Genomic DNA, 27461 nt, shown 5'->3' with positions numbered 1-27461 from the left:
AATTAAACCCATCCCCTTGGACCCCTCCGGTATCTGGTGGTGCTGCCTTCTTCCATCTGCATCTGGAATGGCCCAGGCTCTTGGGATGAACCTCGAGGAAATACACGGTGAGAGATTTCCTGTCTTGGTGGAATTAGCTTTGGTATGTGAACACACACAGCATTAAACCGCTCTATGAAACCTAAAAAAAAAAAAAAGACTGCACTTCCTTACTATGAAGGTGTCCCTGTTTTGAGGGGAATTTATCACTTGTAAGAGGTCCATGCATTCCCTCCCCAATCCCTGGTCCCCTCACACTCGGCACTGCCCGTGGTAACACCACCACCACCAAGGGTGCGCTTTTTTTTTTTTTTTTTTGCTGCACTGCACGGTATGCAGGATCTTGGTTTTCTGACCAGGGATCAAACCTGCACCCCTGCAGTGGAAGCACGGAGTCTTAACCACTGGACCGCCAGGAAAGTCCCAAGTGGGTTTTTTTAAAAAACATAAAAACATTGTTCTTTTTCTTCTGCCTTTTATTTGTCAACCTGCTTCCATTTTGTTGTTCTTTTTTTCTTTTTTGGCTGCAGCTTGTGGGATCTTAGTTCCCCGACCAGGGATCAGACCTGGTCCCTGCAGTGGAAGCGCAGAGGAGTCCTAACCACTGGACCACCAGGGAACTCACGATCCGCTTCTAGATCTGATTTTCAGGGGGGGACCTTTCCAGCAGACATTAGGTAAAGGCACAGTGTGTGGATGGATGTAGATGATGTGAAACATTCACACACGTACATGAAGAAATTCCTAAATGGTCCCTGGCTTTAAAATGGTGAGAGATACACAGCTGCCATCTCGTGCCTGTCTTCTCTGAGCATGTTTAAGTGGCCGAGGCTCCATCTCTGTGGAGACAGCTACGCTGCTGTCACCATCTCAAGTTGTAACCAGTCGCACTTTTGTTGAGTCGTCCCTTCAGTCCATCTCCTGGAGCAAGAAAGGACAACAGCCGGGATTAGCCAGCCTCCCTCTTGAGCCAGGACCCTAGACCTGAGCCTCTAGGGCCACAGTCAGCAGAAGTGCAGCTGGGGCTTTGCAAACAAACACAGCTTTCACCAAGTCACTTATGGTGCCAAGAGGCATCTCAGTGGGTGAGAGGACTGGACCAAGGTTCTGTTTCAGTCCCACAGTGTCTGGAAGCTGTTAACAGAGGCTTATCTCCTTCCAACAACAGCTCAGCTTGCTTTCGCAACGAGTTGGGGTTTGTGTTCTCCCTCCGGTTTTTACTTTTAAAAGCCCGTATAACCGAAGGCCACACAGAGAGAATGCTTTTAAGGCTCATCGACTACATATTAAGAGGGTCAGACACCTGAGCAATGCTCCCGACACATAAACCCCCAAAATTTATAGATGAGATACATCCACTTTCCCTTCCAGGTGGTCTATGAAACGGAAGCACCAGACTTTCTAATATCCTGGGTGGAGGACAGATGTGTACAGTTTTTACCCCCTTTTGACCGCTCACCCTCCTTGGTAAGCATGTTTTAATTTAAATTTTACTCATTTTTGTGACAAGGTGAGGCTGACAGCAGACTGGGGAAGCCCAGCGTGGGCCCCTCTGGCCCCCTCTCCTGCTCGCCCCCCAGCAGCTCTTACAAGCCTGTGAAGGGTGCACAGTCGGCCTCCGCTGCCCTGTGACAGCAGCTCCTCTCAGAAACAACCGGACTCCCGGACGCAGAACCAAGCCTTTCCTCCTGAGCAGGAAGGGCCGTGACCACCTTCCCTGGGGTCTGTCCCCAGCAGGCAGCCCTGCAGCGAGGGTCCCAGAGCTCAGAGGGGGCCGGGGTGGGGAGAGGCGGACACCAAGGGGGGTTAAGAGCCCAGGAGCTGCCACCACTGGCTCTTACGTTTTGGACTAAGTTCCTCACGTAGGCGAGAAGGTTCTGGTTGATGAAGGTCACTGTGGTGTGAAAGACATCTTGGAGCACAGCTGGCGAGTGGTCAGCCACCTTTTTGGCCACGAGCAGGGTCAGCAGGAGCAGGGTCTTCTCGCGGTCCACATCCGCAGGGTAGAGCTGTGTGAGCTGTTGCAGCGCGGCCGCCAGGCACCGCCTCCTGTCCTGCACAGGTGGAAGCAGAGGCGTGGTTACCAGGCCTCCCGCGGGGAGGAGGGAAGTGCTGTAAACAGCTGAGGAGGCAAAGCCAGGGGCAGGCGAGGCACCCCCCCCCCCCGCGGTGGGTCCTCGTCTCCTGCTTGGAGGCACCTGAGATCAAGGTCAGTCACCGCCCAGGGGTCCAGCCTGGTACATGGGAGCGGGGAGGGGGATGGGGACCTCCTGCCAGGAGAGGCCTCATGCACCACCAGACCGGAATGGACCTTCCACACGCCAACACGTGGCAGCAAGAACGGCACGATCAGCCTGTGTCTGATCCATGCCGGCCAGCGAAGCTCAGAGGGAGGCTCCCTGACAGACGGGCCTTCCCAGAGGCAGGAGGCTGGACCCACCGGGCCCAGCCCGAGGGCGTTTCTAGGTCACGGGGCCCCGCCACCTCAGCGGTCAGAGGAGTGGAACATGTTGTTTCAGGAAGAGTCACATCCGTCTCGTTAATCTTTGGGGGGCTCTGTCCCCAAACTCGAGTCTGACTTCAGATTCAGGTTTTTCAGCTGTCAAGTGACTTTTCCGAGAGACAGTTCACCAGGCTGACTCTCTCTCCAGCAGTCACGAGCTGAGCCACCTCCCTGGACGCTGGTCTGTCTGCCAGGAGGCAGAGGACAAGCCCCGTGGGTTTTCTCACTCACCTCCTCCGACAGGCTCGTGTTACCGAACTGCGCGGCCAGGCCAGCCACCAGCCCCGGACAGATGCTGCACTCCATCCTGTCCCCAATCTGGGCGAGCTGCCTGGCGATGTCCCGGACCACTTCCTCCTGAGTCTCAGAGTCTAACGTGCAGAAAGGGGTGGGGGGTGGGGGGTCAGATGATGCCCCGCTCACACCCCGCTCCTGCTCCAGGAAAGGGGTGGGTCCTGCATCCACAGCCCAGTGAGGACGGTGTGAACACGGGACCAGGCGCAGGGGCCGGGCGGGAGAAGGACCTGTGATGCTGGGGTAGCCACAACCTGGGCTCAAAGCCCAGCATCCAACGGCTGTCGGCAGAGGAAGCGGTCAGGACAGAGGCTCCGCAGCCTCTCGTCCTGGACTCTGCCTCCTCCCCACCCCCCCCACCCCTCCCCAGATGCCACGCTCTTCCTTCCTGGACACCATCTGAGCCCCTCCCCCAGAACAGAAGCTTCCATGGGCTCTGGGGTTCCCAGCTGTGGGCTGACTCCCAGGTACGCAGCTGGTGACCCAGGGCACTGAGTGACCAGCCCCCTTGCTGCTTCTCCCCACAGCACAGAAAGTGTACTCGCCCCACCTCCAGCCCCTCTCCGCCCATCACACAGGTGGAAGGCATGTGGCAGCCAGCCCCGCATTGAGAGAGTTGTTGGCATTGTTTTTCCAACAGTATTTGCTCACTCTGTGTCTCTGTGTCACATTTTGGTAATTCTCGCAATATTTCAAACTTTTTCATTATTATATTTGTATGGTGACCAGTGACGTCGCTGCTTCAACACACTGCAGGCTCAGAGGATGGTTAGCATGTAGCAGTGAAGAAGTCCTTTTAATTAAGGCACGAACGCTGTTAAGACAGAGCCATTGCACACTGAACACACCTCCGTGTAGTGTACACGTAACGCCTACACGTGCTGGGAAACCAGAGGGTCCAAGTGCCACGCCTTGTGGTCTGGACCCCGACCAACAACCTCGCCTAGCTGCCTGCTCACTCGTCCCTCGGGGTCTGGGTGGGCACCGGCCCAGGACCCCTGCGGGCACCAAACTCCAGGGGCCGGCGTCCCTCACGTGATCACCTCCACCTCATACAACGCCATCGCACAGCAAATTCAAGTTTTGCTCTGGGGAACTTTCTGGAACTTTTTTCCCCAAGTATTTCCAACCTGTGGTTGGTGGAATCTGCCGGCAGTGCCTGCACAGCCCTGCGCCCGTGGAGTTGCAGCCCTGACCTCACTGAGACGTGTCTGTGTGACCCCAACATGAGCCCTCCTCACCCCAAAACCTCCCACTACCTGCCCATCTCTGCTCGGGGACAGGTCACCACTCGCCTGCCGAGACCTCCGAGACCTGGGTCAACAGCCCGGCCACGCTCCACCCCCGTGGTCCCCTTCGCGGCCCAGCCCGTGCGCTTGTCCTGACCCGCCTCCCACGCAGCCCCCGACGGCCCCGCTCTCCCACCTCCTCCCGTCCAGCCGAGCGAACAAATCCACCGACAAGTGGCGGCCAGGCCTCCGTTCTGAGCGTTGTTTCCACACTTCCTCAGGCTCCTGACCACACACCGCTTCCTACCCGAGCGCCCACCTTGCCCTGTGCGTCCAGTGAGGCTCCACGGTCTGAGGGGGGCTTGGTGCAGACGGGGGCCACCAGGGCAGCAGACCTGAGAGCAGAGCTACTCCTGCCCCTTCCCAAAGGGGGCCTAAGGCAACCCTGGCTGGTGGGGACCCCCTGGTGTGCCACTGGCTACCTGAATTGAGACAGCTGGCGGCCCAGAGGCCACATCAGCCTCAAGAGGTCAGTGACCCCCACCACCAGGCGGCAGACTCCAGCCCAGGCCTCCCGGGAGGGTCGGGAACACATGGGAGCCTGCCCCCAAAGCACAGGCTGGTTCAGGAACCCAACAGAATTCCTCAGGGAGCTCCAGGATATGCTGTGCCTGGCCCACCTCCAGAGGGGCTCCCAGCCGTCAGCTCCCAGTGGCCTCCGTGGAGGCAGCACTGGTGGCCAAAGCTGAGGCCGGGAGGACAGGACGCACACCTGGAATCTGCCACACACGGAGGATGGCCCGGCCCAAGAAAAGAGCCCCAGGTCCCTGGTGACCGTGCAGATCGTCATGGCCATAACATACACAGGAGTAAAGCATGGGTGCTGCACAAATGCAAACAATCCTCAGGAGCCCGAGTGGGTTTCAACTGACTGGACTCGGCGAGGCCTGCCCCGCTGGACACAGGGTGGACCTGAGCCCGAAGGCCCCACAGCCCACATCTGGGCCGCGGAGGCTGGCCCGGCGCCTACCTGTCTCTGTCGCCCCCTCAACACGGAAGTGGCTGCACCAGTTGCCATCCGTCTGCAGCTCGTCGTCGTGGGCCGCGCGCACGGGCAGCTTGTGGCCCAGCATCTCCAGCTCCTGGCGGCAACGGGAGTGCGGGCAGCTCTGGAGGAAGCTGAACACCAGCAGGCCTGTGGTGCGCTCATCCTGGGGGCTGGCGCCATTGCTGACCTGAGAGGAGAGTCCTGTGGGAACACGGCCCCAGGCCGGGCAGCCGGGCCCGCGATGGCCTCCCTGGCCCGGGGCCTGGACTCCCTGCCAGTGGGCAGCGGCCAGTCGGCAGGGCCATGTACAGATGCTGAAAAGCTCCAATCCTGCAGAAGGTGACCCATCTGCCGGCGGCCAGCTGGTGCGCCCCGGGGAGGGCGGTCAGGCACGTATGTGTCTAGGTGCCATCCTGGCTCTGCACGCCTGTGCTGGGCCCTGCGTATCTTTTACCAGCCAGAGCCCACGCTCACTGGGAGTGCATCCAGCAGTTAGAAGCTCATCCTCTTCCATCACGTCCTTTGTGGGCCCAGGAGGGTGTTGTGCAAAAGCAGATTTTCAATACAGCCTGGGCAGTAGTGACCACAGGCAACACCTGCCTCTGGGCAGGCCTGGCTGACCTCAGGTAGATAAACCCCTGGCCAAGCCCACGAGCAGCACAGGGGAACCAGGAGGGCCGCTGCACGTGGCAACAAGAAGGCAAGTGCAGAGCAGGACCAGGGGTGCTCAGGTCACCCCCAGACCTGGGATGAGAGGGCATCGTGAGAGGCTAGGATGCCGAGACCACCCAGATCAATACACACAAAACACACGGCCTGGGCTGGGAGAAGTCACGGGGAGAAAATGAAGGTGCAGGTAAAATTTACTTCTAAGTCCATAATGTTTTTCATTAGAAAATACTAGAAAAATATTGATTAGGAAAATCAGAAAACTTTGAGAGGACAGTTTTTAGAGGACAAATTGTTTTCAACGAAATGCATAAAATAAGGTGCTTATGTATTGCTATTCAGCCTTTACTTCTCCAGAATTACTCCTAAAAGGGGGAAAATGTATGTAAAAGCTCTACTCTACTGAATCTTTACAGTGAGGCCAGTGGCACAAGGCAGCTGAGAAACTCGGAAGAATGTGCTTCGTCTCTACCTCAGGAGACGTCCTGGTCACGAGAGAAGAGGGACTGAGGCAGGGCTGCGGTTGAACCGTGTCCCCCAGAGACAGGCCCAGGTGCTGGCCGCCAGGACCTGAGAGCAGGACCTTATTTGGAAATGGGGTCTTTGCAGATGTCACGTTAAGGCCAGGTCATCCTGGATCTGGGCCCTAATCCCATGACCCATGTCTTTACAAGAGAAAGGGGCAGGCTTACAGACACACACAGGGATGCCAGTGCAGACGGAGACTGGAGCTGGAGAGGCCAGAGCAGACTCCTCAGAGCCTCCAGAGGAACCAACCCTGCAACACCCTGATAGCAGACTTGTGGCCTCCAGACACTTCAGGAAAATACCCAGCCGGTGGGGTTTCCCTGCTGCAGCCCCAGGGAACCAAACCAGACCGTCTTTTTCAAGAGGTTAGTAAACAGGGTCCAAAGTCTGGGTGTGCAGCAGCGGTTGCCACCAGCTACGCCAGGTCAGGTATCAAACCCAGATGCAGTGACCTCTGCCTTTCCCCCTGAAACACGAAGAACAGAAGTGGCCGGGCGAGAAGGAGAGCATCCGGTGTTAGAGGGCTCAGGCCCTGGAGCCAAGTGTTTAGTGCCATCCGGCTGGGAAGCGTGTGGACAGACTCCGTTCTGAGCATGTCAAGAACAGGCTGGCCTGGACTCCCACACAGGCAGCCGGTCCAGAAGACCAACAGCATTTAACACCAAGAACAAGCAGGGCTGGTGACAAGCCAAGGACGGACGAGTGACACAAGCTGAAATGGATGTCTCAGAAGGGGGAAGATGTGATAGTTGTTTATCCTTTTAGGTCACTGGAAAAAGTATGTCAAGAGAAATGATCAAGACTTAGGAAATCTTGCCAGACATAATACAGATTTCATCTATAGGAGGCAAAAATAACTTGTGCTATAAAATCAGTTCCTGTGCAGAGAAAACGATGGAAAGCTGTCCAATGTGTGTGATAAACTAGACTAATCCTGGTGTCCAAACCTGGAGAAAACAGCACCAAACAAACAGTAATAACAAAACAAACAAAAAAAAATCAATCTCATTTTCTACATATCAAAAAAAAATCAAAGAATGCTACAGTATAGATGAACAGCGCCATACAAACAGTAAAAAAAAGACAAAAACCAAACCGAGCCATCATGCTCAGTGATATCAGCAGACACAAGAGGACACGCACTGCTCCATCCCTCTCATCTCCCTGAAGCATCAAATGCACAGAGAAAAGGGGGCGGCGGTGGCAGAGCGACACGAGTGCTCTTAATGCCACTGTGCCGGACACTTAAAAAAGGTTAAAATGGGGACTTCCTTGGTGGCGCGGTGGTTAAGAATCCGCCTGCCGATGCAGGGGACACGGGTTCAAGCCCTGGTCTGGGAATATCCCAAATGCCGTGGAGCAGCTAAGCCCGTGGGCCACAACTACTGAGCCTGCGCTCTAGAGCCCACGAGCCACAACTGCTGAGCCCGCGTGCTTCAGCTACTGAAGCCCGCGTGCCTAGAGCCCATGCGCCACAACAAGAGAAGCCCGCGCACTGCAATGAGAAGCCCATGCACCACAACGAAGACCCAGCACAGCCAATCATCAATCAATAAAAGGTTAAAATGGTAAATTTTACTGTAATTTTAAAAAAAACCTGGAAACAAAATCAAAGGGAAAAAAGAAAATCTATAGCAGGGTGAAATTTCTGACGGGGGAAGAGGAAGCTGCTGGATGTCTCACCATGAACCTGACTGTGGGGCACGCCTGTGTCTTGGTTTTCTCAGCTTGAAGGAAAGAAAGGGGAAAGCAAAGCCCTGGGAGTGTGTCTGCCCTTTCCCACTGAAGTCGTCAGGAGAAGCGGCACCTGGGCAGCGTCCGAAACCTCTTCTGCTCAAGTAGCTGACGTTTCTCCTGAGCTGCTAAGCTGGGAACCACAGGCTCCCAGGCCTGCAGAGGGTTGTTTGAGAAGCGCACACCCAGCCCCCAGGCGCTGTCTGCTCAGAGATGCAGAAACCGGGCCAGGCTCGTGAACCACCTAGTAAGTCCTCAGGCCCGCGGCCGCCCCCATGGGGCTGGCGGGGACACGGAGGGCCCCGGGCTGGGCACCCGAAGATGCCACACTGCCTGGCAAAGACAGGAAGGAGGTGAAGAAGAGCTTCTGCTGGGCCAGGCGCGACTTTCTCTTTTAAACTCGCTTAAAGCACAAGGCGCCATTTAAGCCCCATCCTGCTGAGGCAGGGGACTGGCCCACGCGACCTCGGCGACGCTATAGCTCTGAGCCTGTCCTGCACAGGAGCAGGCGGAAGCGGTGCGGGGACAAGGGGGTTTTCCGCCCTGTGCTCCCGAGAGCTGGGATCCGAGGCTCCGCCGCCCACACCCCCGGGACCACCGCCCATCTGACCTTCGAGTCCATGGCCCAGGCAGCGTCGTGGGCTCCAGCTCACAGGGGTGCGGGTCGGCAGCCTGGAAGAGGACACACACAGGGTGGGTGCAGGGCCCCTTGTAGGGCAGTTAACTGTCAAATTTGGAACTTCCATACGGTTCCTAAATACACAGGGGGTAAAAAGAGAACAACCAGCTCCTCTCCAGGGAGAAAGGGCAAGGCTTCCCCCACCACCACCGCGGGAGCGCGGGCGGGGGCCTTGGGGGCCTGCATCCCCAGGACCCAGGCCACCCACCGGGAGCGGATGAACCCACCCTGGGGCCGGGCAGGCTGCAAAGGACACAGATGAACGTGGAGGGACAGACAGGAAGCAGCAGGACGCTGGCCCGAGGGCCTCCACGGGCCTCTAGGGCAGGAGGCAGAGCTGCAGGACAATGTGCCACAGAGCAGGCCCCTGGGAGAAAGGCCGCAGAAGCCAACCCACGTCCACAGTCACAGCCTCGGCCTCCACCACGCCCTCTCAGGAACGAGCTTCCGAAAACCGGGGAGGCCGCCATCAAGGGGTAACTCACATAAAATCTGCCTTCCGCCTGGACCCGCCCTCCCCACTGTCCCCGCGGCCCTGATCCACTGTGCTCATTTCCCGCCTCAACAGATACTTCCACAAAATGTTTTAATGCCTTTACATAAGTGACCCTTGAACAACGCGGGGGTCAGTGGGCGTAGAATATAGTTGTATCCGCGATCTGCATTCTCCAATTCAACCAACAACAGCCCGTGGGGCATTTACTAGTGGAAAACATCCCCACAGAAGGGGGGCCCATGCAGTTCAAACCTTTGTTGTTCGAAGGTCACCTGTGCATATATGTCTTTATAGCTCTCCCTCTATATGTAAGGATATAGAATGAGAGCAGAACACGGATGCTGACCCAGACGGGATGGATGCACAGGAGAAAGTGCCTCTGCAGGATGGCTGGGCCCCGGCGTTTTCCTCAGAAAGACAGTGGGTTTGGAGAAGGTGGATTTCCTTTTTTTCCTTCTGAAATGAACACTTACTAAAGATTTTATGTAACTGATTAATGGGGGAAACAAAGATTTTAAAACCACTCAGCACACAAGCACCCACGGCAGAGCACCTGTATTTCTACGGACAAATCACCTGCATCAGCACCCGTGTTCTGCAGCTCACAGAGGCGTAAAATGGCTCAAAGACAAGAAAAGGGTGAGCTGGCCAGGATATCCAGGGTTTTTGCCCATTTCAAAGTCTTTCACAGATTTCCTGACAGTCTCCGGACTGGTAATGATCTCAAAGATTATTCTTTGACACACACAAACAGGGCGGGTCTCATAAGAATGTTAATTAACCAGCCATGCCTCCTAGGTTTCTTTTTCAAATTCAGATTAAACAACGACTAATGCCACAAGATCAGCTTCTGTCTGGAAATTCTCACCAGGAAGCTCAGGCTGGACTCTGCTACCCCGAGGGCGGGCAGGAGCGCCAGGCCAAGCAAGTTCACAGGCTCCACCTGTGGCCCCTCTAAATGTGTGCGGAGAAAAGGAAGCCCAGCCAGGGGAACAGGGGCCACGGATCCAGACACTTGCACGTGGCAGAGACTCAAATGCACGCAGTGGGTGGGGAGCTTTGCAGAGGAGGCCACGGGGGAAGCAGGGGGCCCGCTGGCCGTGGCTCCCTGTGCGATGGCGTCCTCTGTGTCGCCCCACGTTGGAGGCACAAACAGAAAGGAGAGAAGCTGTCGGGTATCAATCGAGTCCTGAAGTTATTTTTAGCTCCCTGGACTGTCCCAGAGAGCACTCTGACTTGACCTCCGAGGCTGGTGGTCACTGGGGCGGGGGCTGGGGGAAGGGGCCGGGCAGGCTGCTCTGCCATCGTCCACTCATATATTCAGTCCCAGCCTCTCTTACTCGGGTCCCCACTTATATCAGATTCCCTGGCCTGCAGGAAGCGACCTTCCCACCACGGAGGGCGGGGACCCCAGGGCCAAACTGGCTTTCCTGGGGGGCTCTGTAGCCTTCACTCCCTACAGGCAGCTCAGTTCTGTGACAAGTGGCCTGTCACAGTCGATCACACAAGCATCATTCAGAAATAGGACGTTCTGAGGAAGGCTCTCAAGTTGTCCAATTATATTACATCCTGGTAAAAAGAACAAAGGACAGTAGGCAGTTTCTCACCAACTTATACACAGAATTACTGCTTGTTCTAGTAACTCTGCTTCCGGGTACGTGCACACCTATCCTCCTGGCTGCGTAACTCACAACAGCACAGGTGGTGACAACGCCACATCCACTGATGGGTGAGTGGGTGGACGCAGTGTGTCCATCCCGCGGTGAGTCTCGTTCAGCCTCAGAGAGGAGGTTATGGCACCTGCTGCACAGGGAAGAGCTTGAGGGCACTGAGCTGAGTGACACGAGCCAGACGCACAAGGGCAGCTGCTTCTCTGCTGGAAAGTGGACTGTTGGCCCGGGGCGGGGAGATGCGAGGGTCCTGGAGAGGACGGGGGTGGTGGCATCTCAGTGCGGGGGACATTCGGAAGTGGTTACAGTGGAAAAGTTTATGTATATTTAACCCACACACAACAAAGAAGGAGATGCTGGCACCTGCGACAATGTGGAGGAACCCTGAGGATGTTACACCGAACAAAACAAGCCAGACGCAGAAGGACACACACCGTCTTGCCCCACTTACATGAGAAGTTGTGCCTGTTTTCTAGAGAATTATTAATTCCTATTAACGCCACTGAGCTGTACACTTAAACTGATTGAAACGGTAAAATTTTAATCTATTTTACCACAATAAAGTTTGAAAGAAAACACCACCCCCAGAGTCGTCTTTTTGAACCTATGCAAATAGCGGTACCATCACACAAAATGAGGAAACTTAGCAAGAATTCTCTCAGGAAGAACTAGTTGTCATTTCCGTCTACCAGGTTTTTATGGGTTACAGACAGTTGAAGAAAGAGAAAGTTTCGTGTGTCTAGAAAACAGAAATGGAAACGTCAGCAATATTCCGAGCAAACCACCAGTTTCCCACCTTGGTCTGTGGGTCCCAGCAGCTGCGCCCACGCCGTCTGCACCCAGAAGAGCCTGGAAACCCTGACCTGCACCCGGGCGAAGCTCTAAGTTGTTGAAACCAGGAGAACACAAACCCCTGTTTGTGAAGTTTCACTAGTTCAAAGTACCTAGTAGTACCAGTCCTTTCCACAAGTCTCTGATTCCGTCCTTCTTTGCTGAGGACACACACGCAAAGCCCCAACTCATCCCCAGAGGGCGCAGGCTGCCGGGGGTGATTCATGTGTTTCTCTAACTGACAACATCAGAACGGAAGGGGTCAGATTCTCCTTTGGGGTACAGTACGTTAAAAAACGTGATCAGGGCTTCCCTGGTGGCGCAGTGGTTGAGAGTCCACCTGCCGATGCAGGGGACGCGGGTTCGTGCCCCGGTCCGGGAAGATCCCACATGCCGCGGAGCGGTTGGGCCCGTGAGCCACGGCCACTGAGCCTGCGCGTCCGGAGCCTGTGCTCCGCAACGGGAGAGGCCACAGCAGTGAGAGGCCCGCGTACCGCAAAAACAAAACAAAACAAAAAAAGACCGTGATCAGTGTTTCCCCTGAGAATAAAGGCGTCCCCATATAGCACACAGCTTCTGAAACATTTAAATGAGTAACGGTTTCCTGTAAACATAACCAAAGCAGCCTCACAACAGTAACACTTCAGCCAAATCTGATTAATTGTATAATCGCTCTCTTTATAAGTATAAGGTAAACGGCCTGTGGGATTCTCCAGGGGCACTCTGGGAAGTCTCAATAATAGTTTTAGGTGTAAAAGATATCCTGAAAACATTTTTTTTTTTCTAAATTCAGGGTCCAACCTTTGGAAGCTCTGTCAGAGTCCACTTGGGCACTTAAGATGGGGTCACGGATGCCTGAGAAACAGGACATGGTTATCAATGAACGAAACTAAGAAAACCTTAAGCTCCTCATAAGTGATCAACCTTTGTTCTTTGTGGGGCTGTTTTTCCCCTTAAAACATAAAGCATCAAAAATTATTGTTTGGGGGACTTCCCTGGCGCTCCAATGGTTAGGACGCCGTGCTTCCACTGCAGGGGGTGTGGGTTTGATCCCTAGTCGGGGAACTAACGTTCCACAAGCTCCGCGGTGGGGCCAAAAATAAACAATTAAAAACAAAACAAAACAAAAAAAACTCGTTTTGACAGTAAAGGAGGCAAGACCACCAAAACAAGGAAACTTTGCTTAAACTGTGAGATTTCACAGCTTCTTCTCAGACTCAGGCATTTAAGAGATTTACAAAAACATGAAACAATGTTCTCACTAAAAACATTGTTTTGTAAAATACAGTATTTTAAAAAAATATTCGTTAAGCAACAGGCATTGATATTTTCAAACAAATCAACAATATTTGAAAATTTTCTCCAGTCTTACTTTCTCACACAGAAAATAGATAAAAACCACTTAATCAAAAGCTTTTCAGGGTCCTCAGTAATTTTTATGTGTAAAAGAGAGACCAAAAAGTTTGAGGGGGGGTGTGAAGACCCCCTTTCCTTGAAAATTAAAGCACATATACAACAGTTTTTCTCTGTCATCCATTTTAATTAAGACTCAACCCAAGTGACTGACCTTCCTTCACAGAAAACCAGGTGCCCGGGTGTCACACAACTCAGACGCCATCTCCAGCAGCACACGTGCCCTGGCCGTCCCCACAGTGCAGACACGCTGAGCGACACCAGCCAGAGGTGAAGCCTCTGCTTGAGGACACTGAAAACACTCGAACTTACACCTGGGACCCAATGCTTCGGTATCCTGTCTTACTTAGAAATTACCTAAGTAGACAGTGATTGCCACCATTAACTCAATTTAATGTGCGTCCAAGCTGCACCCTGGAATACTGTTAAAGTAAAAACAATGTCAGAATTCTATTCAACTTAGTTGAAAACAAATTTACATTTCTCTTAACTTTAAACATCACGTAAGAGTAATATTAGCTGATTTGATAAGTAAACCTGTAGAAGTTCGGGGGGAAACCAATTACAGTAAAATGTATTGTATCAACGTTATATTGATATATTGATTATTACATGTAATCAATATTAAGTATAATACTGATAAATCAGAGAAAAGACACAGCTTTTTAAAACCCCAAATTATTAATTTATCCTCATTTGCCAAAGATTTATCTTAATTATGTGAACCTGCATTCTTTTTTGTGATACAGTTGATGTATAGGTTACAGGTGTACAACATAGTGATTCACAATTTTTAAAGGTTATACTCCATTTATAGTTATTATAAAATATTGGCTGTATTCCCTGTGGTGTACAATATTATCCTTGTAGCTTATTTATTTTATACATAGTAGTTTGTACCTCTTAATCCCCTCCCCATCTTGCCCCTCCCCCTTCCCTCTCCCACTGGTAGCTACTGGTTTGTTCTCTGTACCTGTGAGTCTGTTTGTAAACCTGTATTCTTAAAACGTTTCCGAGTTTGGACTTCCTTGGTGGCGCAGTGGTTAAGAATCCGCCTGCCAATGCAGGGGACACGGGTTCAAGCCCTGGTATGGGAAGATCCCACATGCCGCGGACCAACTAAGCCCATGCGCCACAACTACTGAGCCTGCGCTCTAGAGCCCGTGAGCCACGACTACTGAGCCCACGTGCCACAACTACTGAGCCCGCGTGCCACAACTACTGAGCCCGCGTGCCACAACTACTGAAGCTCGCGCTCCGCAACAAGAGAAGCCACCGCAATGAGAAGCCCGCGCACCATAACGAAGAGTAGCCCCCTCTCACCGCAACTAGAGAAAGTCCGCGCACAGCAACGAAGACCCAACGCAGCCAAAAATAAATAAATAAATAAAATTTGAGTTTCTTTCTGAGCATTTTAAATTTTTTTAAAGTCTAATGAGTTTAAATTATTAGAAACGAGATTTCCAGATTTTCTGGAAATTTTAGAAATATTTATATAAGCATTTATTTAGGTCCACAAGCCAATGAGAACAGAGTTCCTCCAATCTGAGACACTTTACAACCTAACTGCCTAATGATGAGAAAACGTTTTGCACATTTACACACCAAGAGGCCATGGCCTTGCTGAATTACAGACCCACAGGGCACACGGCGTCGGTCCCACAACTTCAGGGCCAGGTCAAGAGTAAACACAGAAACACCAAGGCTCACGGGTCCGGATGTCAAGGAGTGGTTCTCCGTGGTGGCACAAAACAGGGAGGGTGGGAGGGAGGGAGACGCAAGAGGGAAAAGAGATATGGGAACATATGTATATGTATAACTGATTCACTTTGTTATGAAGCAGAAACTAACACACCATTGTAAAGCAATTATACTCCAATAAAGATGTAAAAAAATAAATAAAATAAAAATTCTGAACTGAGCTCAAAAGAGACCAAGGACGCAAACCACCGTCTGACCACCCAGATTCTCTGTCTTCTCCCGCTCAACACAGAGTAGACCTCTGACACCTGCCCACAAGGACCACAGTCAGCAAAGGCACCAAAGGAGTAACTGGTGCACATGTGCAAACGCAAAACGCAGCGAAACACAGGACAGAGGGAGCCATTCCACTGGCCCTGAGACGTGGCCTCTGGGGGCTGAGACCCACCGGCACGCTTCCAGGGACAGCTCCAAAACTGCCAGCCAAAGAAAAGGGAGAAACCACGACTTTCATACAAATACAAAACAATAAAATGAACACATGTCCAAGATTTTAATTATTAGCTCATTAATTAATAAGGGAACCAGTAAGATAGATGATACAACCAGTTTCTAGATAACGTGGATTTCTAAGGCACCCGCCAGGTCTGCTGAGGTCACGTAGACAGTCCTTCCCCCGAAGCGGGTGAAGAGGGTCAACGCAGAGCCACAGGAGGCCCAGGCCAGTGTCCACGTGGGCCCCTTCTGACGATTCGTGGCGGGTTGGGAGCTGCCACTCACCCAGAACACAGTGTGGCCTCACTTCCAGCCCCTTGCCACCTGGATTCGCCAGGACAGAAGCTGGAGTGTGGACGCTGGTCTGTCTCTCTGGCTCCTCTGCACCGAGCTCTCCGTCCCTCAGGCCTCCCCAGACGCTGGGCACATCCTCAGAAACCCCAGTGATTGCTCTGCTCCTCAGCCCTCCCCTCCATCCCACAGGCCTGGGAACCACTGGCTTTCAATCCTGGCTGCACGCACTGGGAGCAACTGAGAGACTTTAAGATACTGATATGACATGACCTTACATATGGGAAAGCCCAAGGAATCCACTAAAACACCCCTGGCAGTAATAAATGAGTTCACCAGCGCTGCAGGACACAATCTCTGCAAGATCTGTTGTACTTCTACATGCCCGCAATAAACAACCCAAATATGAAACTGAGAAACAGAGCAGCATCAAGAGAAATGAGATACTTCGGAATACACTGCACAGAAGATGTGTAAGACTTGTACAGCGAAAACTACGAACATCGTGGAAGGAAAGTAAAGATCTAAATAAATGGAATATTTCCTGTCCATGGACTGGAAGATGTATTCCATTCCGCCAGTGGGAGCCCCCCGCAGACACCCACGGACTCAACACAATTACCCTCAGGCTCCCAGCTGGCTTTTCCGCAGAAAGTGACAAATGGCTCCTGTTTCATGAGGAAATGCAAGGGGCACAGAATAGCCAAAGTCAAAAAGAACAAAACTGGCGGGACTCACGCTCCCCAACTTCACAACTTCTGACTGAGCTACAGTAACTGAGACAATGTGGTACTGGCAAAGGATAACCTCACAGATCAATGGACCAGAAATGACAGCCCGTAAATAAACCCTAATATTTATGGTTCATCGACCTCTGACAAAGGGGCCAAGACAGGGTAAAGAACAGGCTTTTCAGCAAGCGGTGCTGGGACAGCTGGTATCACAGGGGCGAAAGCATGAATTTGGGCCCCCACCTCATATCATATACAAAAACTAACTCAAAACATGTCATAGGCCTAAATATAAGAGCTAAAACCATTAAAAAAAAAACTCTTAGAAGAGAACAAAGGAATAAAACTTTATGACCTGGGGAGAGGCAGTGATTTCTTAGATATGACACCAAAAGAACAAGTTATACAAGAAAAAAAAAGATAAACTGGACTTCTTGAAAATTAAAAACCTTTGTGCTTCAAAGGAAACGATCAGTGAAAACACAACGCACAGAACGGGAAAAAATGCTTGCGAATCATTTACCAGACAAGGGACGTGTACCCAGAATATACAAAGAATTCTTGTTAACAACAATAAAAAGACAACCCAGTTAAAAATTGGGCAAAAGATTTTAATAGGATCCAAAGATATACAAATGGTCAACAGGCATATGAAAAGACGCTCGACATCATTAACCACTATAGAAATGCTAATCAAAACCAAAATGAGAGGGGAATTCCCTGGCGGTCGGTCCAGTGGTTAGGACTCTGCACTCTCACTGCTGAGGGCTCAGGTTCAATCCCTGGTTGGGGAACTAAGCTCCCCAACAAGCCACGTGTGCGGCGCGGCCCCCAAAAAAAGAAAGAAAGGAAAAAAACCCACAGTGAGATACCCCTTCACACCCACGAGGATGGCTAGAGCCAAAAGGAGAATAGCAAGTGGTAGCGAGGATGTGGAGAGGCCGGGAGCCTCATACCGTGCAGGTGGGAATGTAAGATAGCGCAGCCACTTTGGAAAACAGTTCTGCAGCTCTTCAGAATGCTAAACAGAGGTATCACAAGACCCAGCAATTCCACTCCTAGGCATGCATATATACAAGAGAAATGAAAACACACGTCCACACAGAAACTTGTACACGAATGTTCATCGTGACATTATTCGAGGTAGCAAAAAGCCGAATGTCTATCAACTGGTGAATGGATAAGGAAAATGTAGTATATTCATAAAATGGAATATTTATTTGGCCATAAAAGGGAATGAAATTTGAAACACTGGATGAACTCTGAAACATTATGCTGAATGAAAACAATCTAGTCAAAAGAAACCACAGATTGTATGACTCCATTTATATGAACTTCCCAGAACAGGCAACTCCATAGAGAAAGAAGTAGACAAGGGTCACCTGGGGCTGTGGGGATAAGGGGACTGGGGGTGATTGATAATGTGCGTGGTTTCTCTGGGGGCTGCTGAGATGCTCTAAATTAGATTGTGGTGATGGCTGCACAGCTCTGAGAGTAAACTGGAAACCACTTTAAATGGGCAGATTTTATGGTATGTGAAATATCTCAATAAAGAGGTTTAAAAAAAAAGCAGCCCAAGGGAGGGTGGAATAAAGAGGGGGAGCCACCTCGTCACACAAGCCCCAGAAGTGAAACCCACCCCCCAGTGCAAAAAGCCTCCGAGTCCCAGTGTCCTCGTCCACCGCCGCCCGACCTGCGCAGGCCCTGGCCGAGAGGTGTGTGCACACAGGGTGCAGCAAGACGGCCCGCAGGGGCCAGTGTGCCGGGGGCTGCTCCAGAGCGTCGAGGTGGGCCTCTGTCCCAACCACCCCCCTTGCCTTGGAGCCAGGGAGAAGAAAAGGGATGTCCCACAGCCCTCCTGGTGACCCGGACCCCTGGCCCCGGAAGAGCCCTCCGCCACGCGTGGTAGCCCCGCTCCCGGCCGCCACACCCTTCCACCGCGGCAGAAGGTCCCCGGGACCCACGGCACTCCTGTGCCTGAAGGTGACCAGCCCCTCTCCACCCTGCGCTGTGACCCGGAGGGAACTCTTTCCTCCCCGCCCGCGATGACAGGACACTGAGGGAAGGCGATAACTGCAAACGAGCCACTTCCTCATTGTCCCAGTGGTGGCTTCTAGAACCCTGGACACAAATACACAAAAGCCAACCGAGAACTCAATCTGCAGCAGAAGTGGTTGCTCTGTGGTTCACCTAGATGATCACGTCTGCTGTTCACTGGAAACTTCCCCATTCAGCCCATCACAGGCAGGAAGAGGAGGGAGGGAGAGGAAGGAGGGAAAGGACCGGGTCGGGCACTGGGGAAAAGGTCCAGAGAGGGTCCACGGCACCGCCCCACGCTTCCCCCAGCCCCCAAGGCTGCGCGCAGGGAGGGGTCTGCGGAAAGGCCAGGCCCTCCCCACCACCACCCCGGGTCTAACAGGTGCAGGGGAGCAGGGCTGGGACATGGGGCGGCGGCCAGGAACCCAGGCAGCGCAGCCCCGCAGGGAGAGCCGGGGCTCTGGGGCGGCAGGGCACTCAAGCGTCTTGTCTCGGATCAGTATCCGTCCAGACACAAAGCTCTGCCCGCGTGTCCCGCCCAGTGAGCTCCGCGGGTGCTTCGGGCGAGGACACGCGTGACCCCCGGGGGCCCAGGTGCTGCTGTCAGATCCTGTGTAAGGGAGGCCCAGCGGGGTGGGGGCCACTCCGGGCCTCCACTCCCTCCACAGCCCCCACCTGACATCCGGCCACCAGAGGCGCAGCCACAGAAGCACCTGCCACAGCTCTGGAGCGAGGCTTCTCAGGGCCGACAGTCCAGACGCGGCGTCCCGGGCACCGGCGCACGACGCGTGCTCCTCCATCGGAGCACAGGCCCCACCCCTCCCCCGCCACAGGCAGGCGGCCGCAGCGCCAGGCCGGTCCCCCTCCCCCTTACCAGGGGGGCCGGGGCTTCCGGGCAGGCCGCTCGCATCTGCAGTAAGTGGGACCTCCAGTCCTGGGTCTGCGAAGGCCCGGGAGTGGGGACCCTCCCCCAGCACTCCCGCACTGCTGGCAAGCTCCTATCCACCCCTCAGAGTCCACCTCGGATGGCCTGACCTCCTCAGACAAGACTTACAGGACCCAGCCCCTGTTCCGGCAGCTCTCTGCTCCAAAGCCTGCATCCAGGTGTCCCGACGTCGCCATTCCCACCACACAGCACCCTGTCCCGCGGAGCCTTCTCTGGGCCCAGCCCAGAGAAGTCCGTCCTTGGACCCCAGCGTTAAGGCTGCCCCTGTGCGCTGCGCTCCTCCCTCGCGGCAGGAGTCCAGAAGCCGCCCCGCGGGCCGCCCCATCCTCTTCCCCGCGGTGCCTTCCTAGAGCCAGCTCAACCCTTGCAGCCGGAGGGCTCCTCCCACCCTCCCCCAGCTCGAGCGCAGACCCTCTTCCAGGGACAGTCACCCGTGGCTCCCGGCGGGCTCAGGGTTTGCCCGGAGATGGCAGGGACCCGGGCCCAGGAGAGCCCCCAGCCCGACCTGCCTGCGTCCCGACGGGTGGGATGGGACTGGGAACCACGTGCCCCTGCTGAGGCCGCCGACGCAGGCCTGGGCAGCAGACAGACCCGCAGGAGGGGCATGGCGGCGGCGGAGTCGCCCGGAAGGGTCTCAGGGGTGAGGCCCCCTCAGTGAAGACCACCCCCTCCCCCGTGAGGGCCATCCCACCCCGGCAGCGCAGCGTGTCCCGCTCGCTGGATGAAAGAAACGCGCCCCACGCCCCGCCTGCTGGCTGAGGGTCTCGGAACTCTCGGGGTTTCCGGTCACTAAGTCACTCAACAACCCACTTCCGCCGCCCGCAGCGTGTTCAGGGCAGCGCGAGCCGAGGAGGCGCCAGGGCCCGCACCCGCGTCTGCCTCACGCGGAGGGAGCAGCGGGACGGAGCGCGCGGGCGCAGGGAGGGGACGACCCAGGGGCGGAGGGCACTGGGACTGGGGACGCCGGGCGGTACTCACCTCCCACGGCGGCGGCAGGCGGCGAGACAGCTGCGCACAGGGCTCGGGCGGGAAAAAGCCGACATTCCGGGGGCGGAGCGCGCAGCCGCCGCAAGCCCACTTCCTGTAGCTCCCGCCCCGCCCCGACAAGGCTCCGCCCCCTCACTGCCGGCCACGGCCGCCCCGCCCCGGCCACGCCCCCACCCCATCATTTCCTCAACCTTGCTGCGGCCCCGCCCCTTCCCGGCCGCACCCCGACAAGGCTCCGCCCCAGGCCCACCTCCAGGCCCCGCCCCTCGCCAGGTCCCTGGAGGCCGCGCGCGGAGAAGCAGGAACAGAGGCCTCCAGGGACCAGGGCAGTCGCTACACGCGAACTCAGGAATAGAAACCGAATTTTAAAAAGAAGAAAAAAGACCGGAAAGAAATATAACCAGAAACCATGGGCTGGTTACAGTGAAATGATAAAATCGCAGGATTTTCTACTTTTTTGTACTTTCCAATTTTTCTTAAATAACTGTGGCACCAATTTTACAGTGAATAAAACCTATGTAATAGGGACTTCACTGGTGGCGCAGTGGTTAAGAATCCGCCTGCCAGTGCAGGGAATACGGGTTCGAGCCGTAGTCCGGGAAGATCCCACATGCCGCGGAGCAGCTAAGCCCGTGCACCACAACTACTGAGCCTGCGTTCTAGAGCCCGCATGCCACAACTACTGAAGCCCGCGTGCCTAGAGCCTCTGCTCTGCAACAAGAGAAGCCACCACAATGAGAAGCCCGTGCACTGCAACAAAGAGTAGCCTCCGCTCCGCAACTAGAGAAAAGCCCACGTGTAGCAACGAAGACCCAACACAGCCAAAAATAAATTAATTAAAAAAAAAAGCTATGTAATAAAGATCACATAATGGGAACTGGGAACCACGTGCCCCTGCAGAGGCCACTGAGGGAACAGTTTTTAAATCTAGGCAGTGTTATCTGTGTCCCAACTTGATTTCTTTATCAGAGCTGCATATCCAAGTGATAAAAGTATTAAACAGCAAGTACTTTTAAATGGGGCTCCTGGCAGTCAAAACAAGAGAGAGAGTGAGGGACTGATTTCACAGCCCTGCAAGGAAAGGATGGAGCTGCCAATTTCCACTGCAAGAGTCCAACTTCGTCTCACACCTAACTTTAAGTGAAAGTTTTGGCTTTTATGTGCAGCTCTGAAGGAAGTATGAACAGGGACAATCTAGAAAATCTGAACGAGAGCAGGTTCATCCCAACAGACACATGACTGGTGTGAAGGGACAACAGGACCAGCCACCCATCAGGGGTCCCAGCTCATCACTCTCTCCCTGCAATGGCCAGGGACAGAACTCCTCACCTGGCTGCTGAGGCCGCCTGCATAAGCCATCAGCCCCCGCCCCCCCCGCACCCACACTCTGGAGCCGTAAGTTCATCTCTAGGACCACAAATGCGTTGCCAGTACCCTATGTGGACCAGCCAGGCCAAATCATGCTGCCTAAAAGCTGCTCCCAGGCTCTCACTGTGGTCTTGTCAGGAGGAGTTTAACTTCAAACCAATGCATCGAGCCAGTAATCCTTCCAGCCTCAGCACCACCCAACTCTCCTCTTACTCTCACAGCTTCTGACCGCTAAACTTGGGTGATGGATGACATGCGTCTCTGCCTTTTTACACAGGCCTCTGACTGTGATTTCACTTTCCACATCACAGCCTCCTGGGCCATGAAGGGCTGCTGTGGCTCTGGCAGCAACACCATGTTCCCCAGATGGCAGTCACAGTAGTCCTGCTGTGAACACTGTCCTGCCAACCTTTTTGTAGATGCGTGTCCTCACTCCTTTTCAGTCTCATACCTAGGAGTGGGGCTGCTGGGGCATAGTGCTGGGGAATGTTTAATTTTATCAGAAACTGTCGGTTTTCCAGAGTGGCTGTGCCGTTCCGCACTCCCGCCAGCCGTGTCCAAGCATCCCGGCAGCTCCCACCTGCGCAGGGTCCAAGCTGCCCCTCCTCCCGTCAGGGCAGCTGCCTCCTAACCGCTCTCTCCCTGCCACCTTGGCTCCAGTATCCTCCCTCCTGCTGTAAAATGTCAGGGGTTAAAAAAAAAAAAAATGTCAGGTGTTGTTACCGCACTCTTGAAAACCCTCTTGGGTTTCCTGGGGCCTTTTCAATAGCCCACGAAGTCCTCCGTGCTCTGCACCCTCTCTGCTCGAATCCCGCCACTGTCCCTGCACTTCCCTGGGCCTGGCTCCATTCTGTCCAGCACGTTTCACCTGAAATATGACGTAATTGTGTGTGTGTGTTGGAAGGTGTTCCCTCCCTGGAATGTCACTCTCTCGCCGCGGTACCCAGGGGCACTCAGCGTGGAATGAACGTGTGAGCAGGAGGTGGGTGCTGCACTGAAGGCTGAGCAGGGTGCTATAAGGGCGAGTGGCCAGCGGGGTGGCCAGCGGGACTGGGTCGTCTAAGAAGGTGACATCTAAACTAGCAGCTGAAAGCCAGAAAGGGACCAGATGTGGCGAGAGGGGAAGGGCATTCTGCACGCAGGGGACGTCGCTGTGCGGAGTGGGTGACACGGGAGGGCAGGAGGCTAGGTGAGCAGTGGGATCTCATCCTGAACACTGTGCCAGCCACTGCCCATTAGGCCAGGTGGGACCCACATCAGTAGGCCCCCCAAGGTCCCTTCTCCCCGATCCAGCCCCCAGTTCTAATTTGCAGCTTCTGCTATGCTGTGGACTTTATAATCCATCCATGTGTTAAAAATGAGAAAATAAATACATAGATAGACAAACAGAATGATGGTCTCGGCAATGAAAACAGAACACAAAACCCAGTGCGTTTTGTTTTTTTGTTTTGGCCGCACTGCACGGTACCTTATTTCCCCGACCAGGGATCGAACCCACGACCCCTACATTGGAAGCACTGAGTCAACCACTGGACCACCAGGGAAGTCCTGCAGTGCGGTTCTGACTGAGAGGTGTAGCCAGCTAAGCAGAGCCAGAGCCTGACCTCGGTTCTACTTTTTCCTGAGGTTTCTCACTGCTGCTTCTGGCTGCTGGCCGCTCCTACAGTGACCCCTATCATGGTGATGGGAACACTGGACAGCTACATGCAAAAGGATGAAACTGGACCACTGTCTTACCCCACACACAAATATCAACTCAAAATGGGTTAAAGACTTGAATGTAAGACCTGAAACCAGAAAACTCCTAGAAGAAAACATAGGCAGTAAGCTCTTTGACATCAATCTTTGCAATCATTTTTTTTGGTTTCACACCAAAAGCAAAGGCAACAAAAGCAAAAATAAACAAGTGGGACTACATCAAATTTAAAAGGAAACCATTAACAAAATAAAAAGGCCATCTATGGAATGGGAGAAGATATTTGCAAATCATACATCTGATAAGGGATTAATATCCAAAATATATAAAAGGGACTTCCCTGGTGGTCCAGTGGTTAAGACTCCACACTTCCAATGGAGCCTGGGTTCCATCCCTGGTTGAGGAACTAAGATCCCACATGCTATGCGGAGCTGCCAAAAAAAAAAAAAAAAAAAAATATATATATATATATATATACAAACTCACACCACTCAACAGCAAAAACAAGCAAAAAAATTAATTAGAAAAATGGGCAGAGGAACTTGGACATTTCTCCAAAGAAGACATACAAATGGCCAACAGGCACATGAAAAGAAGCTAAGTATCACTAATCACCAGGGAAATACAGATCAAAACCACAGTGAGATCACCCACACCTGCTAGAATGGCTATTATCAAAAAGTAAGAAATAACAAGTGTTGGTGGTGAGGGTGTGGACAAAAGGGAACCCTTGTGCACTGTTGGTGAGAATGTAAACTGGTGCAGCCACTATGGAGAACAGTATGGGGGTTCCTCAAAAAGTTAAAAATAGAACTACTATATGATCTAGCAATTCTGCTTCTGGGTATTTATCCAAAAAATGAAATCACTATCTTGAAGAGACACCTGCATCCTCCTGTTCACTGCAGTATTATTCACCATGGCCAAGACATGGAAACAACCGAAGTGTCCATTGGCTGATGAATGGATAAAGAAGATGTGAGCCACATGTGTGGTGTGTGTGTGTGTGTATCTATAAATGGAATACTGTTCAGCCACAAATAGGAGTTCCTGCTCTTTGCAAGAATGTGGATGGACCTTGAGGGCATTATGGCTTAGTGAAATAAGTCAGAGAAAAACAAATACTGTATGATCTCATATGTGGAATCTAAAAACAAAAACAAAACCTGGGGACTTCCCTGGTGGTGCAGTGCTTAAGAATCCACCTGCCAATGCTGGGGACACAGGTTTGAGCTCTGGTCCGGGAAGATCCCACATGCCGCGGAGCAACTAAGCCTGTATATCACAACTACTGAGCCTGCGCTCTAGAGCCCACGAGCCACAACTACTGAGCCTGCGTGCTGCAAGTACTGAGTCCACCTGCCTAGAGCCCATGCTCCACAACAAAGAGTAACCCCCGCTCTGCAACTAGAGAAAGCCGCACGCAGCAACGAAGACCCTACACAGCCAGAGAGAGAGAGAGAGAGAGAGAGAGAGAGAGAGAGAGAGAGAGGAAGGAAGAAAAACGGACACAGAGAGCAGATTCGTGGCTCCCAGAGACAGGGACAGGGAGTGGGTGAAATGGGTGAAGGGGGTCGAAAGGTACAGACTTCCAGTTATAAAATAAATGTGTCCTGGGAATGAAATGTTCAGCATGGTGACTGTAGTTAACACTGCTGTGTCATGTATGTGGAAGTTGCTGAGAGAGTAGATCTTAAAAGTTCTCACTGCAGGAAAAAACTATGTGAGGTGATGGATGTTAAGACCTACTGGCGTCTGATCTGTAATGTGTACAAACACCAAGCCATGATGTGGGCAGCCGGGAGCCAGAGGTCTGCGTGTGCGAGGTGGTCCGGGCAGAGGGAGCTGGGCTCTAAAGGGGCAGGAAGGGGAAGAAGGGGGCACAGGGATGTGCCGCCGCCCTCCTCCTGAGCTGCCTGCACCGCGGGGCCTGTGTGGGGCTGGACCAGCCAGGGGCCCTGGAGCCTGCAGGGCTGAGGCCAGGGCTCCGAGGGGACTCCCACAGTCGCTGCTGCTTCGACGGGCACCTGTCCCCTCAAGCTGAGGAGGTGAGGCCTCTGACTTCCCCAAGACAAATCCCTTCGGGATGGGGGCTCTGGGCGGCAGCTAGGCTCACACTCCACCTCCCACAGCACCCCCGCCCCAGCCTTCTCTAGGGGTCAGGGTTCCACGGCCGCAGACGCCACTTCTTCCCTCCTGGCGCCCAGCTGCCTCAGGATTTGTGGGGTCCAGCCTTCCTCCATCCCGTCACCAGGATGCAGACTGACAGCCAGTTCGCGAGGGCTGACATCTCACATCCCGAGGGCTGTGGGTCCCAGGCGTGCAGTGGGAATCGGGCCGCGGGGCCATGGGCCCTCCCCGCTCTAGACCAAGAGCCAGACCAGCAGAGGCCGGGAGAGCTCTTTCCAGCACCCAGGCCCCTCCAAGCTCCTCCTCTGTGCTCCCCGCCCGCCCCACAGAACCCAGTGGGTCGCGGTGCATTCAGAGGGGTCAGTCTGGGAGGCCAGGGAGGCCCAGTAACTTGCTTGGAGGCTGCGGGAGGTTGGCTGACGTGTAGGGAGGGCCACCCCAGCCCTGGAGAAAGGTCTGGCCCTGGGCGGGGGTGGACCAGCTCCCAACCTTCAAGGCGCTTTCCCACCAAGACAGAGCCGAGGCTCTGGACCTCGAAGGACAGGTAGAGAGGTGAGTACCGCCCGGGGCCCCCAGTCCCCACGCCCTCCGCCCCTGGGCCGCCCCCTCTCTGCCTCCGCGTGCTCCGTCCCGCTGCTCCCTCTGCCTGAGGCAGACGCGGGTGCGGGCCGAGGCGCCTCCCCGGCTCGCGCTGCCCTGGACACACTGCAGGCGGCGGAAGCGGGTTGTTGAGTGACTTAGTGACCGGAAACCCCGAGAGGTCCGAGACCCTCAGCCAGCAGGGGCAGCGTGTGTGCACGTGTGCACCCCGGGCACTCTCTCCACGTCTGTCCTGGTATCAGGGGCCTTCTCCACTGCCCCGCTGAAGTCCAAGCTGCAAGGCCACCTCAGAGAGGGGACATGGGCGTTGGTCTGCCACAAAACGCTCCCTGCCAAGCCCGGCAGCCCCGGCCCCTGGGCACCGCACTGGAGGTCTCTGTGCGCTGTGGGCGCTGGCCCACCCGAGGATGCTTCCTCCCTCCCCGCCGAGCCGCACTCGGGGAGTCTTCCGGGCAATACAACAGCCGGTTCTGTCCTTCCCATTTCCCACTCTGGGACCGTGGGGATCAGGGTTCAGGAGGGATTTTGGAGCCACGGACATGGGTTCTTGGATGAATGGTGGCAGCTGCAGGGCAGCCTTCCCTCAGTTGTCTGCCTGAAGCCACCATCACCTTCTACCACGTGGGTGCCTGTGAACCACAGCCAAACCCTGCCTGTCTCCATCTCTGATCAAGGGTCCCCTCTGAGGAACAAAAGGGGGTCAGCACAGATGGCACCAGCCCCACTGCCCCCACCAGGCACAGTCCCTGACCCAGACTTCCTTTGAGGAATCGAGGGCCACGCTGCTTCTGTTTTTCTACCTGATGCGCACGTGGTGCCGGAGGCTCTGGGAATCAGCTGGCCCGGCACTGACCCCGCCCGCTGCCACCCCAGAGGGAAGCCCTGTGCCTTTGGGATTAGCTCCACGGTGACAGAGGCCAGCCACACGCCCCGCAGCCAGCGCACGAGGAGGGCACCGGGGCCGCAACATCAGGGATCCCAAGACCCTGTGCTCTGAATGTACTTGGGGAGGTGGATACATCTCATCGACTTAGGCCTGCAGGCTGCAGAGCCCACAGCACCAGGCTGCCAGGGCCTCGGGGTCACCCTGACGAGGAGACCACTTCACAGAACGCGCATCTCTCCGGGAGGGTCCTGGCGCTGCTTTGGAGGGCGGCCTCGTACACCCTGGGTGTTACACACACTTTCTCAATGGGTGTCAGCAGGTGGCCAGACCAGGACAACATGGACAAAAATAAAGTCGGCTGAGAAAGCACAAAGGTTGTATTCCTCAAACCCATACACACACTGACAGGTGCCACCATGTGTGGACACCAACCCACCAAAGAGCGTGCCCTGGCTCATGC

General features: G+C 54.2%; 1 protein-coding gene and 1 pseudogene across 2 annotated transcripts; both read right to left on the bottom strand.

Moving 5' to 3' along the window:
* Positions 1-500: 500 nt before the first annotated feature.
* BID (BH3 interacting domain death agonist) lies at positions 501-20403 on the bottom strand. Of its 2 annotated transcripts, none has more exons than XM_022577135.3 (6): positions 20313-20403; positions 8655-8716; positions 5096-5300; positions 2774-2913; positions 1881-2093; positions 501-960 (listed from the first exon to the last, which is right to left on the bottom strand). In XM_022577135.3, exons 2-6 carry the CDS (start codon positions 8664-8666, stop codon positions 949-951), a joined length of 582 nt encoding a protein of 193 aa, XP_022432843.1. In that variant the 5' UTR covers positions 8667-8716; positions 20313-20403; the 3' UTR covers positions 501-948. The 2 variants fall into 2 exon arrangements, with proteins under 2 accessions (XP_022432843.1, XP_022432845.1); XM_022577137.3 differs by lacking the exon at positions 20313-20403 and adding an exon at positions 9566-9679.
* LOC149747931 (uncharacterized) lies at positions 10636-27371 on the bottom strand (annotated as a pseudogene).
* Positions 27372-27461: the final 90 nt, after the last annotated feature.

Source organism: Delphinapterus leucas, chromosome 11, assembly GCF_059928025.1.
Source record: "Delphinapterus leucas isolate spDelLeu-1000000601 "Yukka" chromosome 11, BTC_Dleu_Yukka2, whole genome shotgun sequence".
NCBI lineage: Eukaryota > Metazoa > Chordata > Mammalia > Artiodactyla > Monodontidae > Delphinapterus > Delphinapterus leucas.
This window is presented reverse-complemented; position numbering and strand designations above follow the sequence as displayed.

Bases quoted from the DNA above. Each gene is read 5' to 3' on its own strand.
- BID (XM_022577135.3), bottom strand. The intron at 2,914-5,095 runs GTAGGCGCCGGG...TCTGCACGTTAG, and splicing joins TGAGGGGGCGACAGAGACAG to ACTCTGAGACTCAGGAGGAA. The intron at 2,094-2,773 runs GTGAGTGAGAAA...CCACCTGTGCAG, and splicing joins ACACGAGCCTGTCGGAGGAG to GACAGGAGGCGGTGCCTGGC.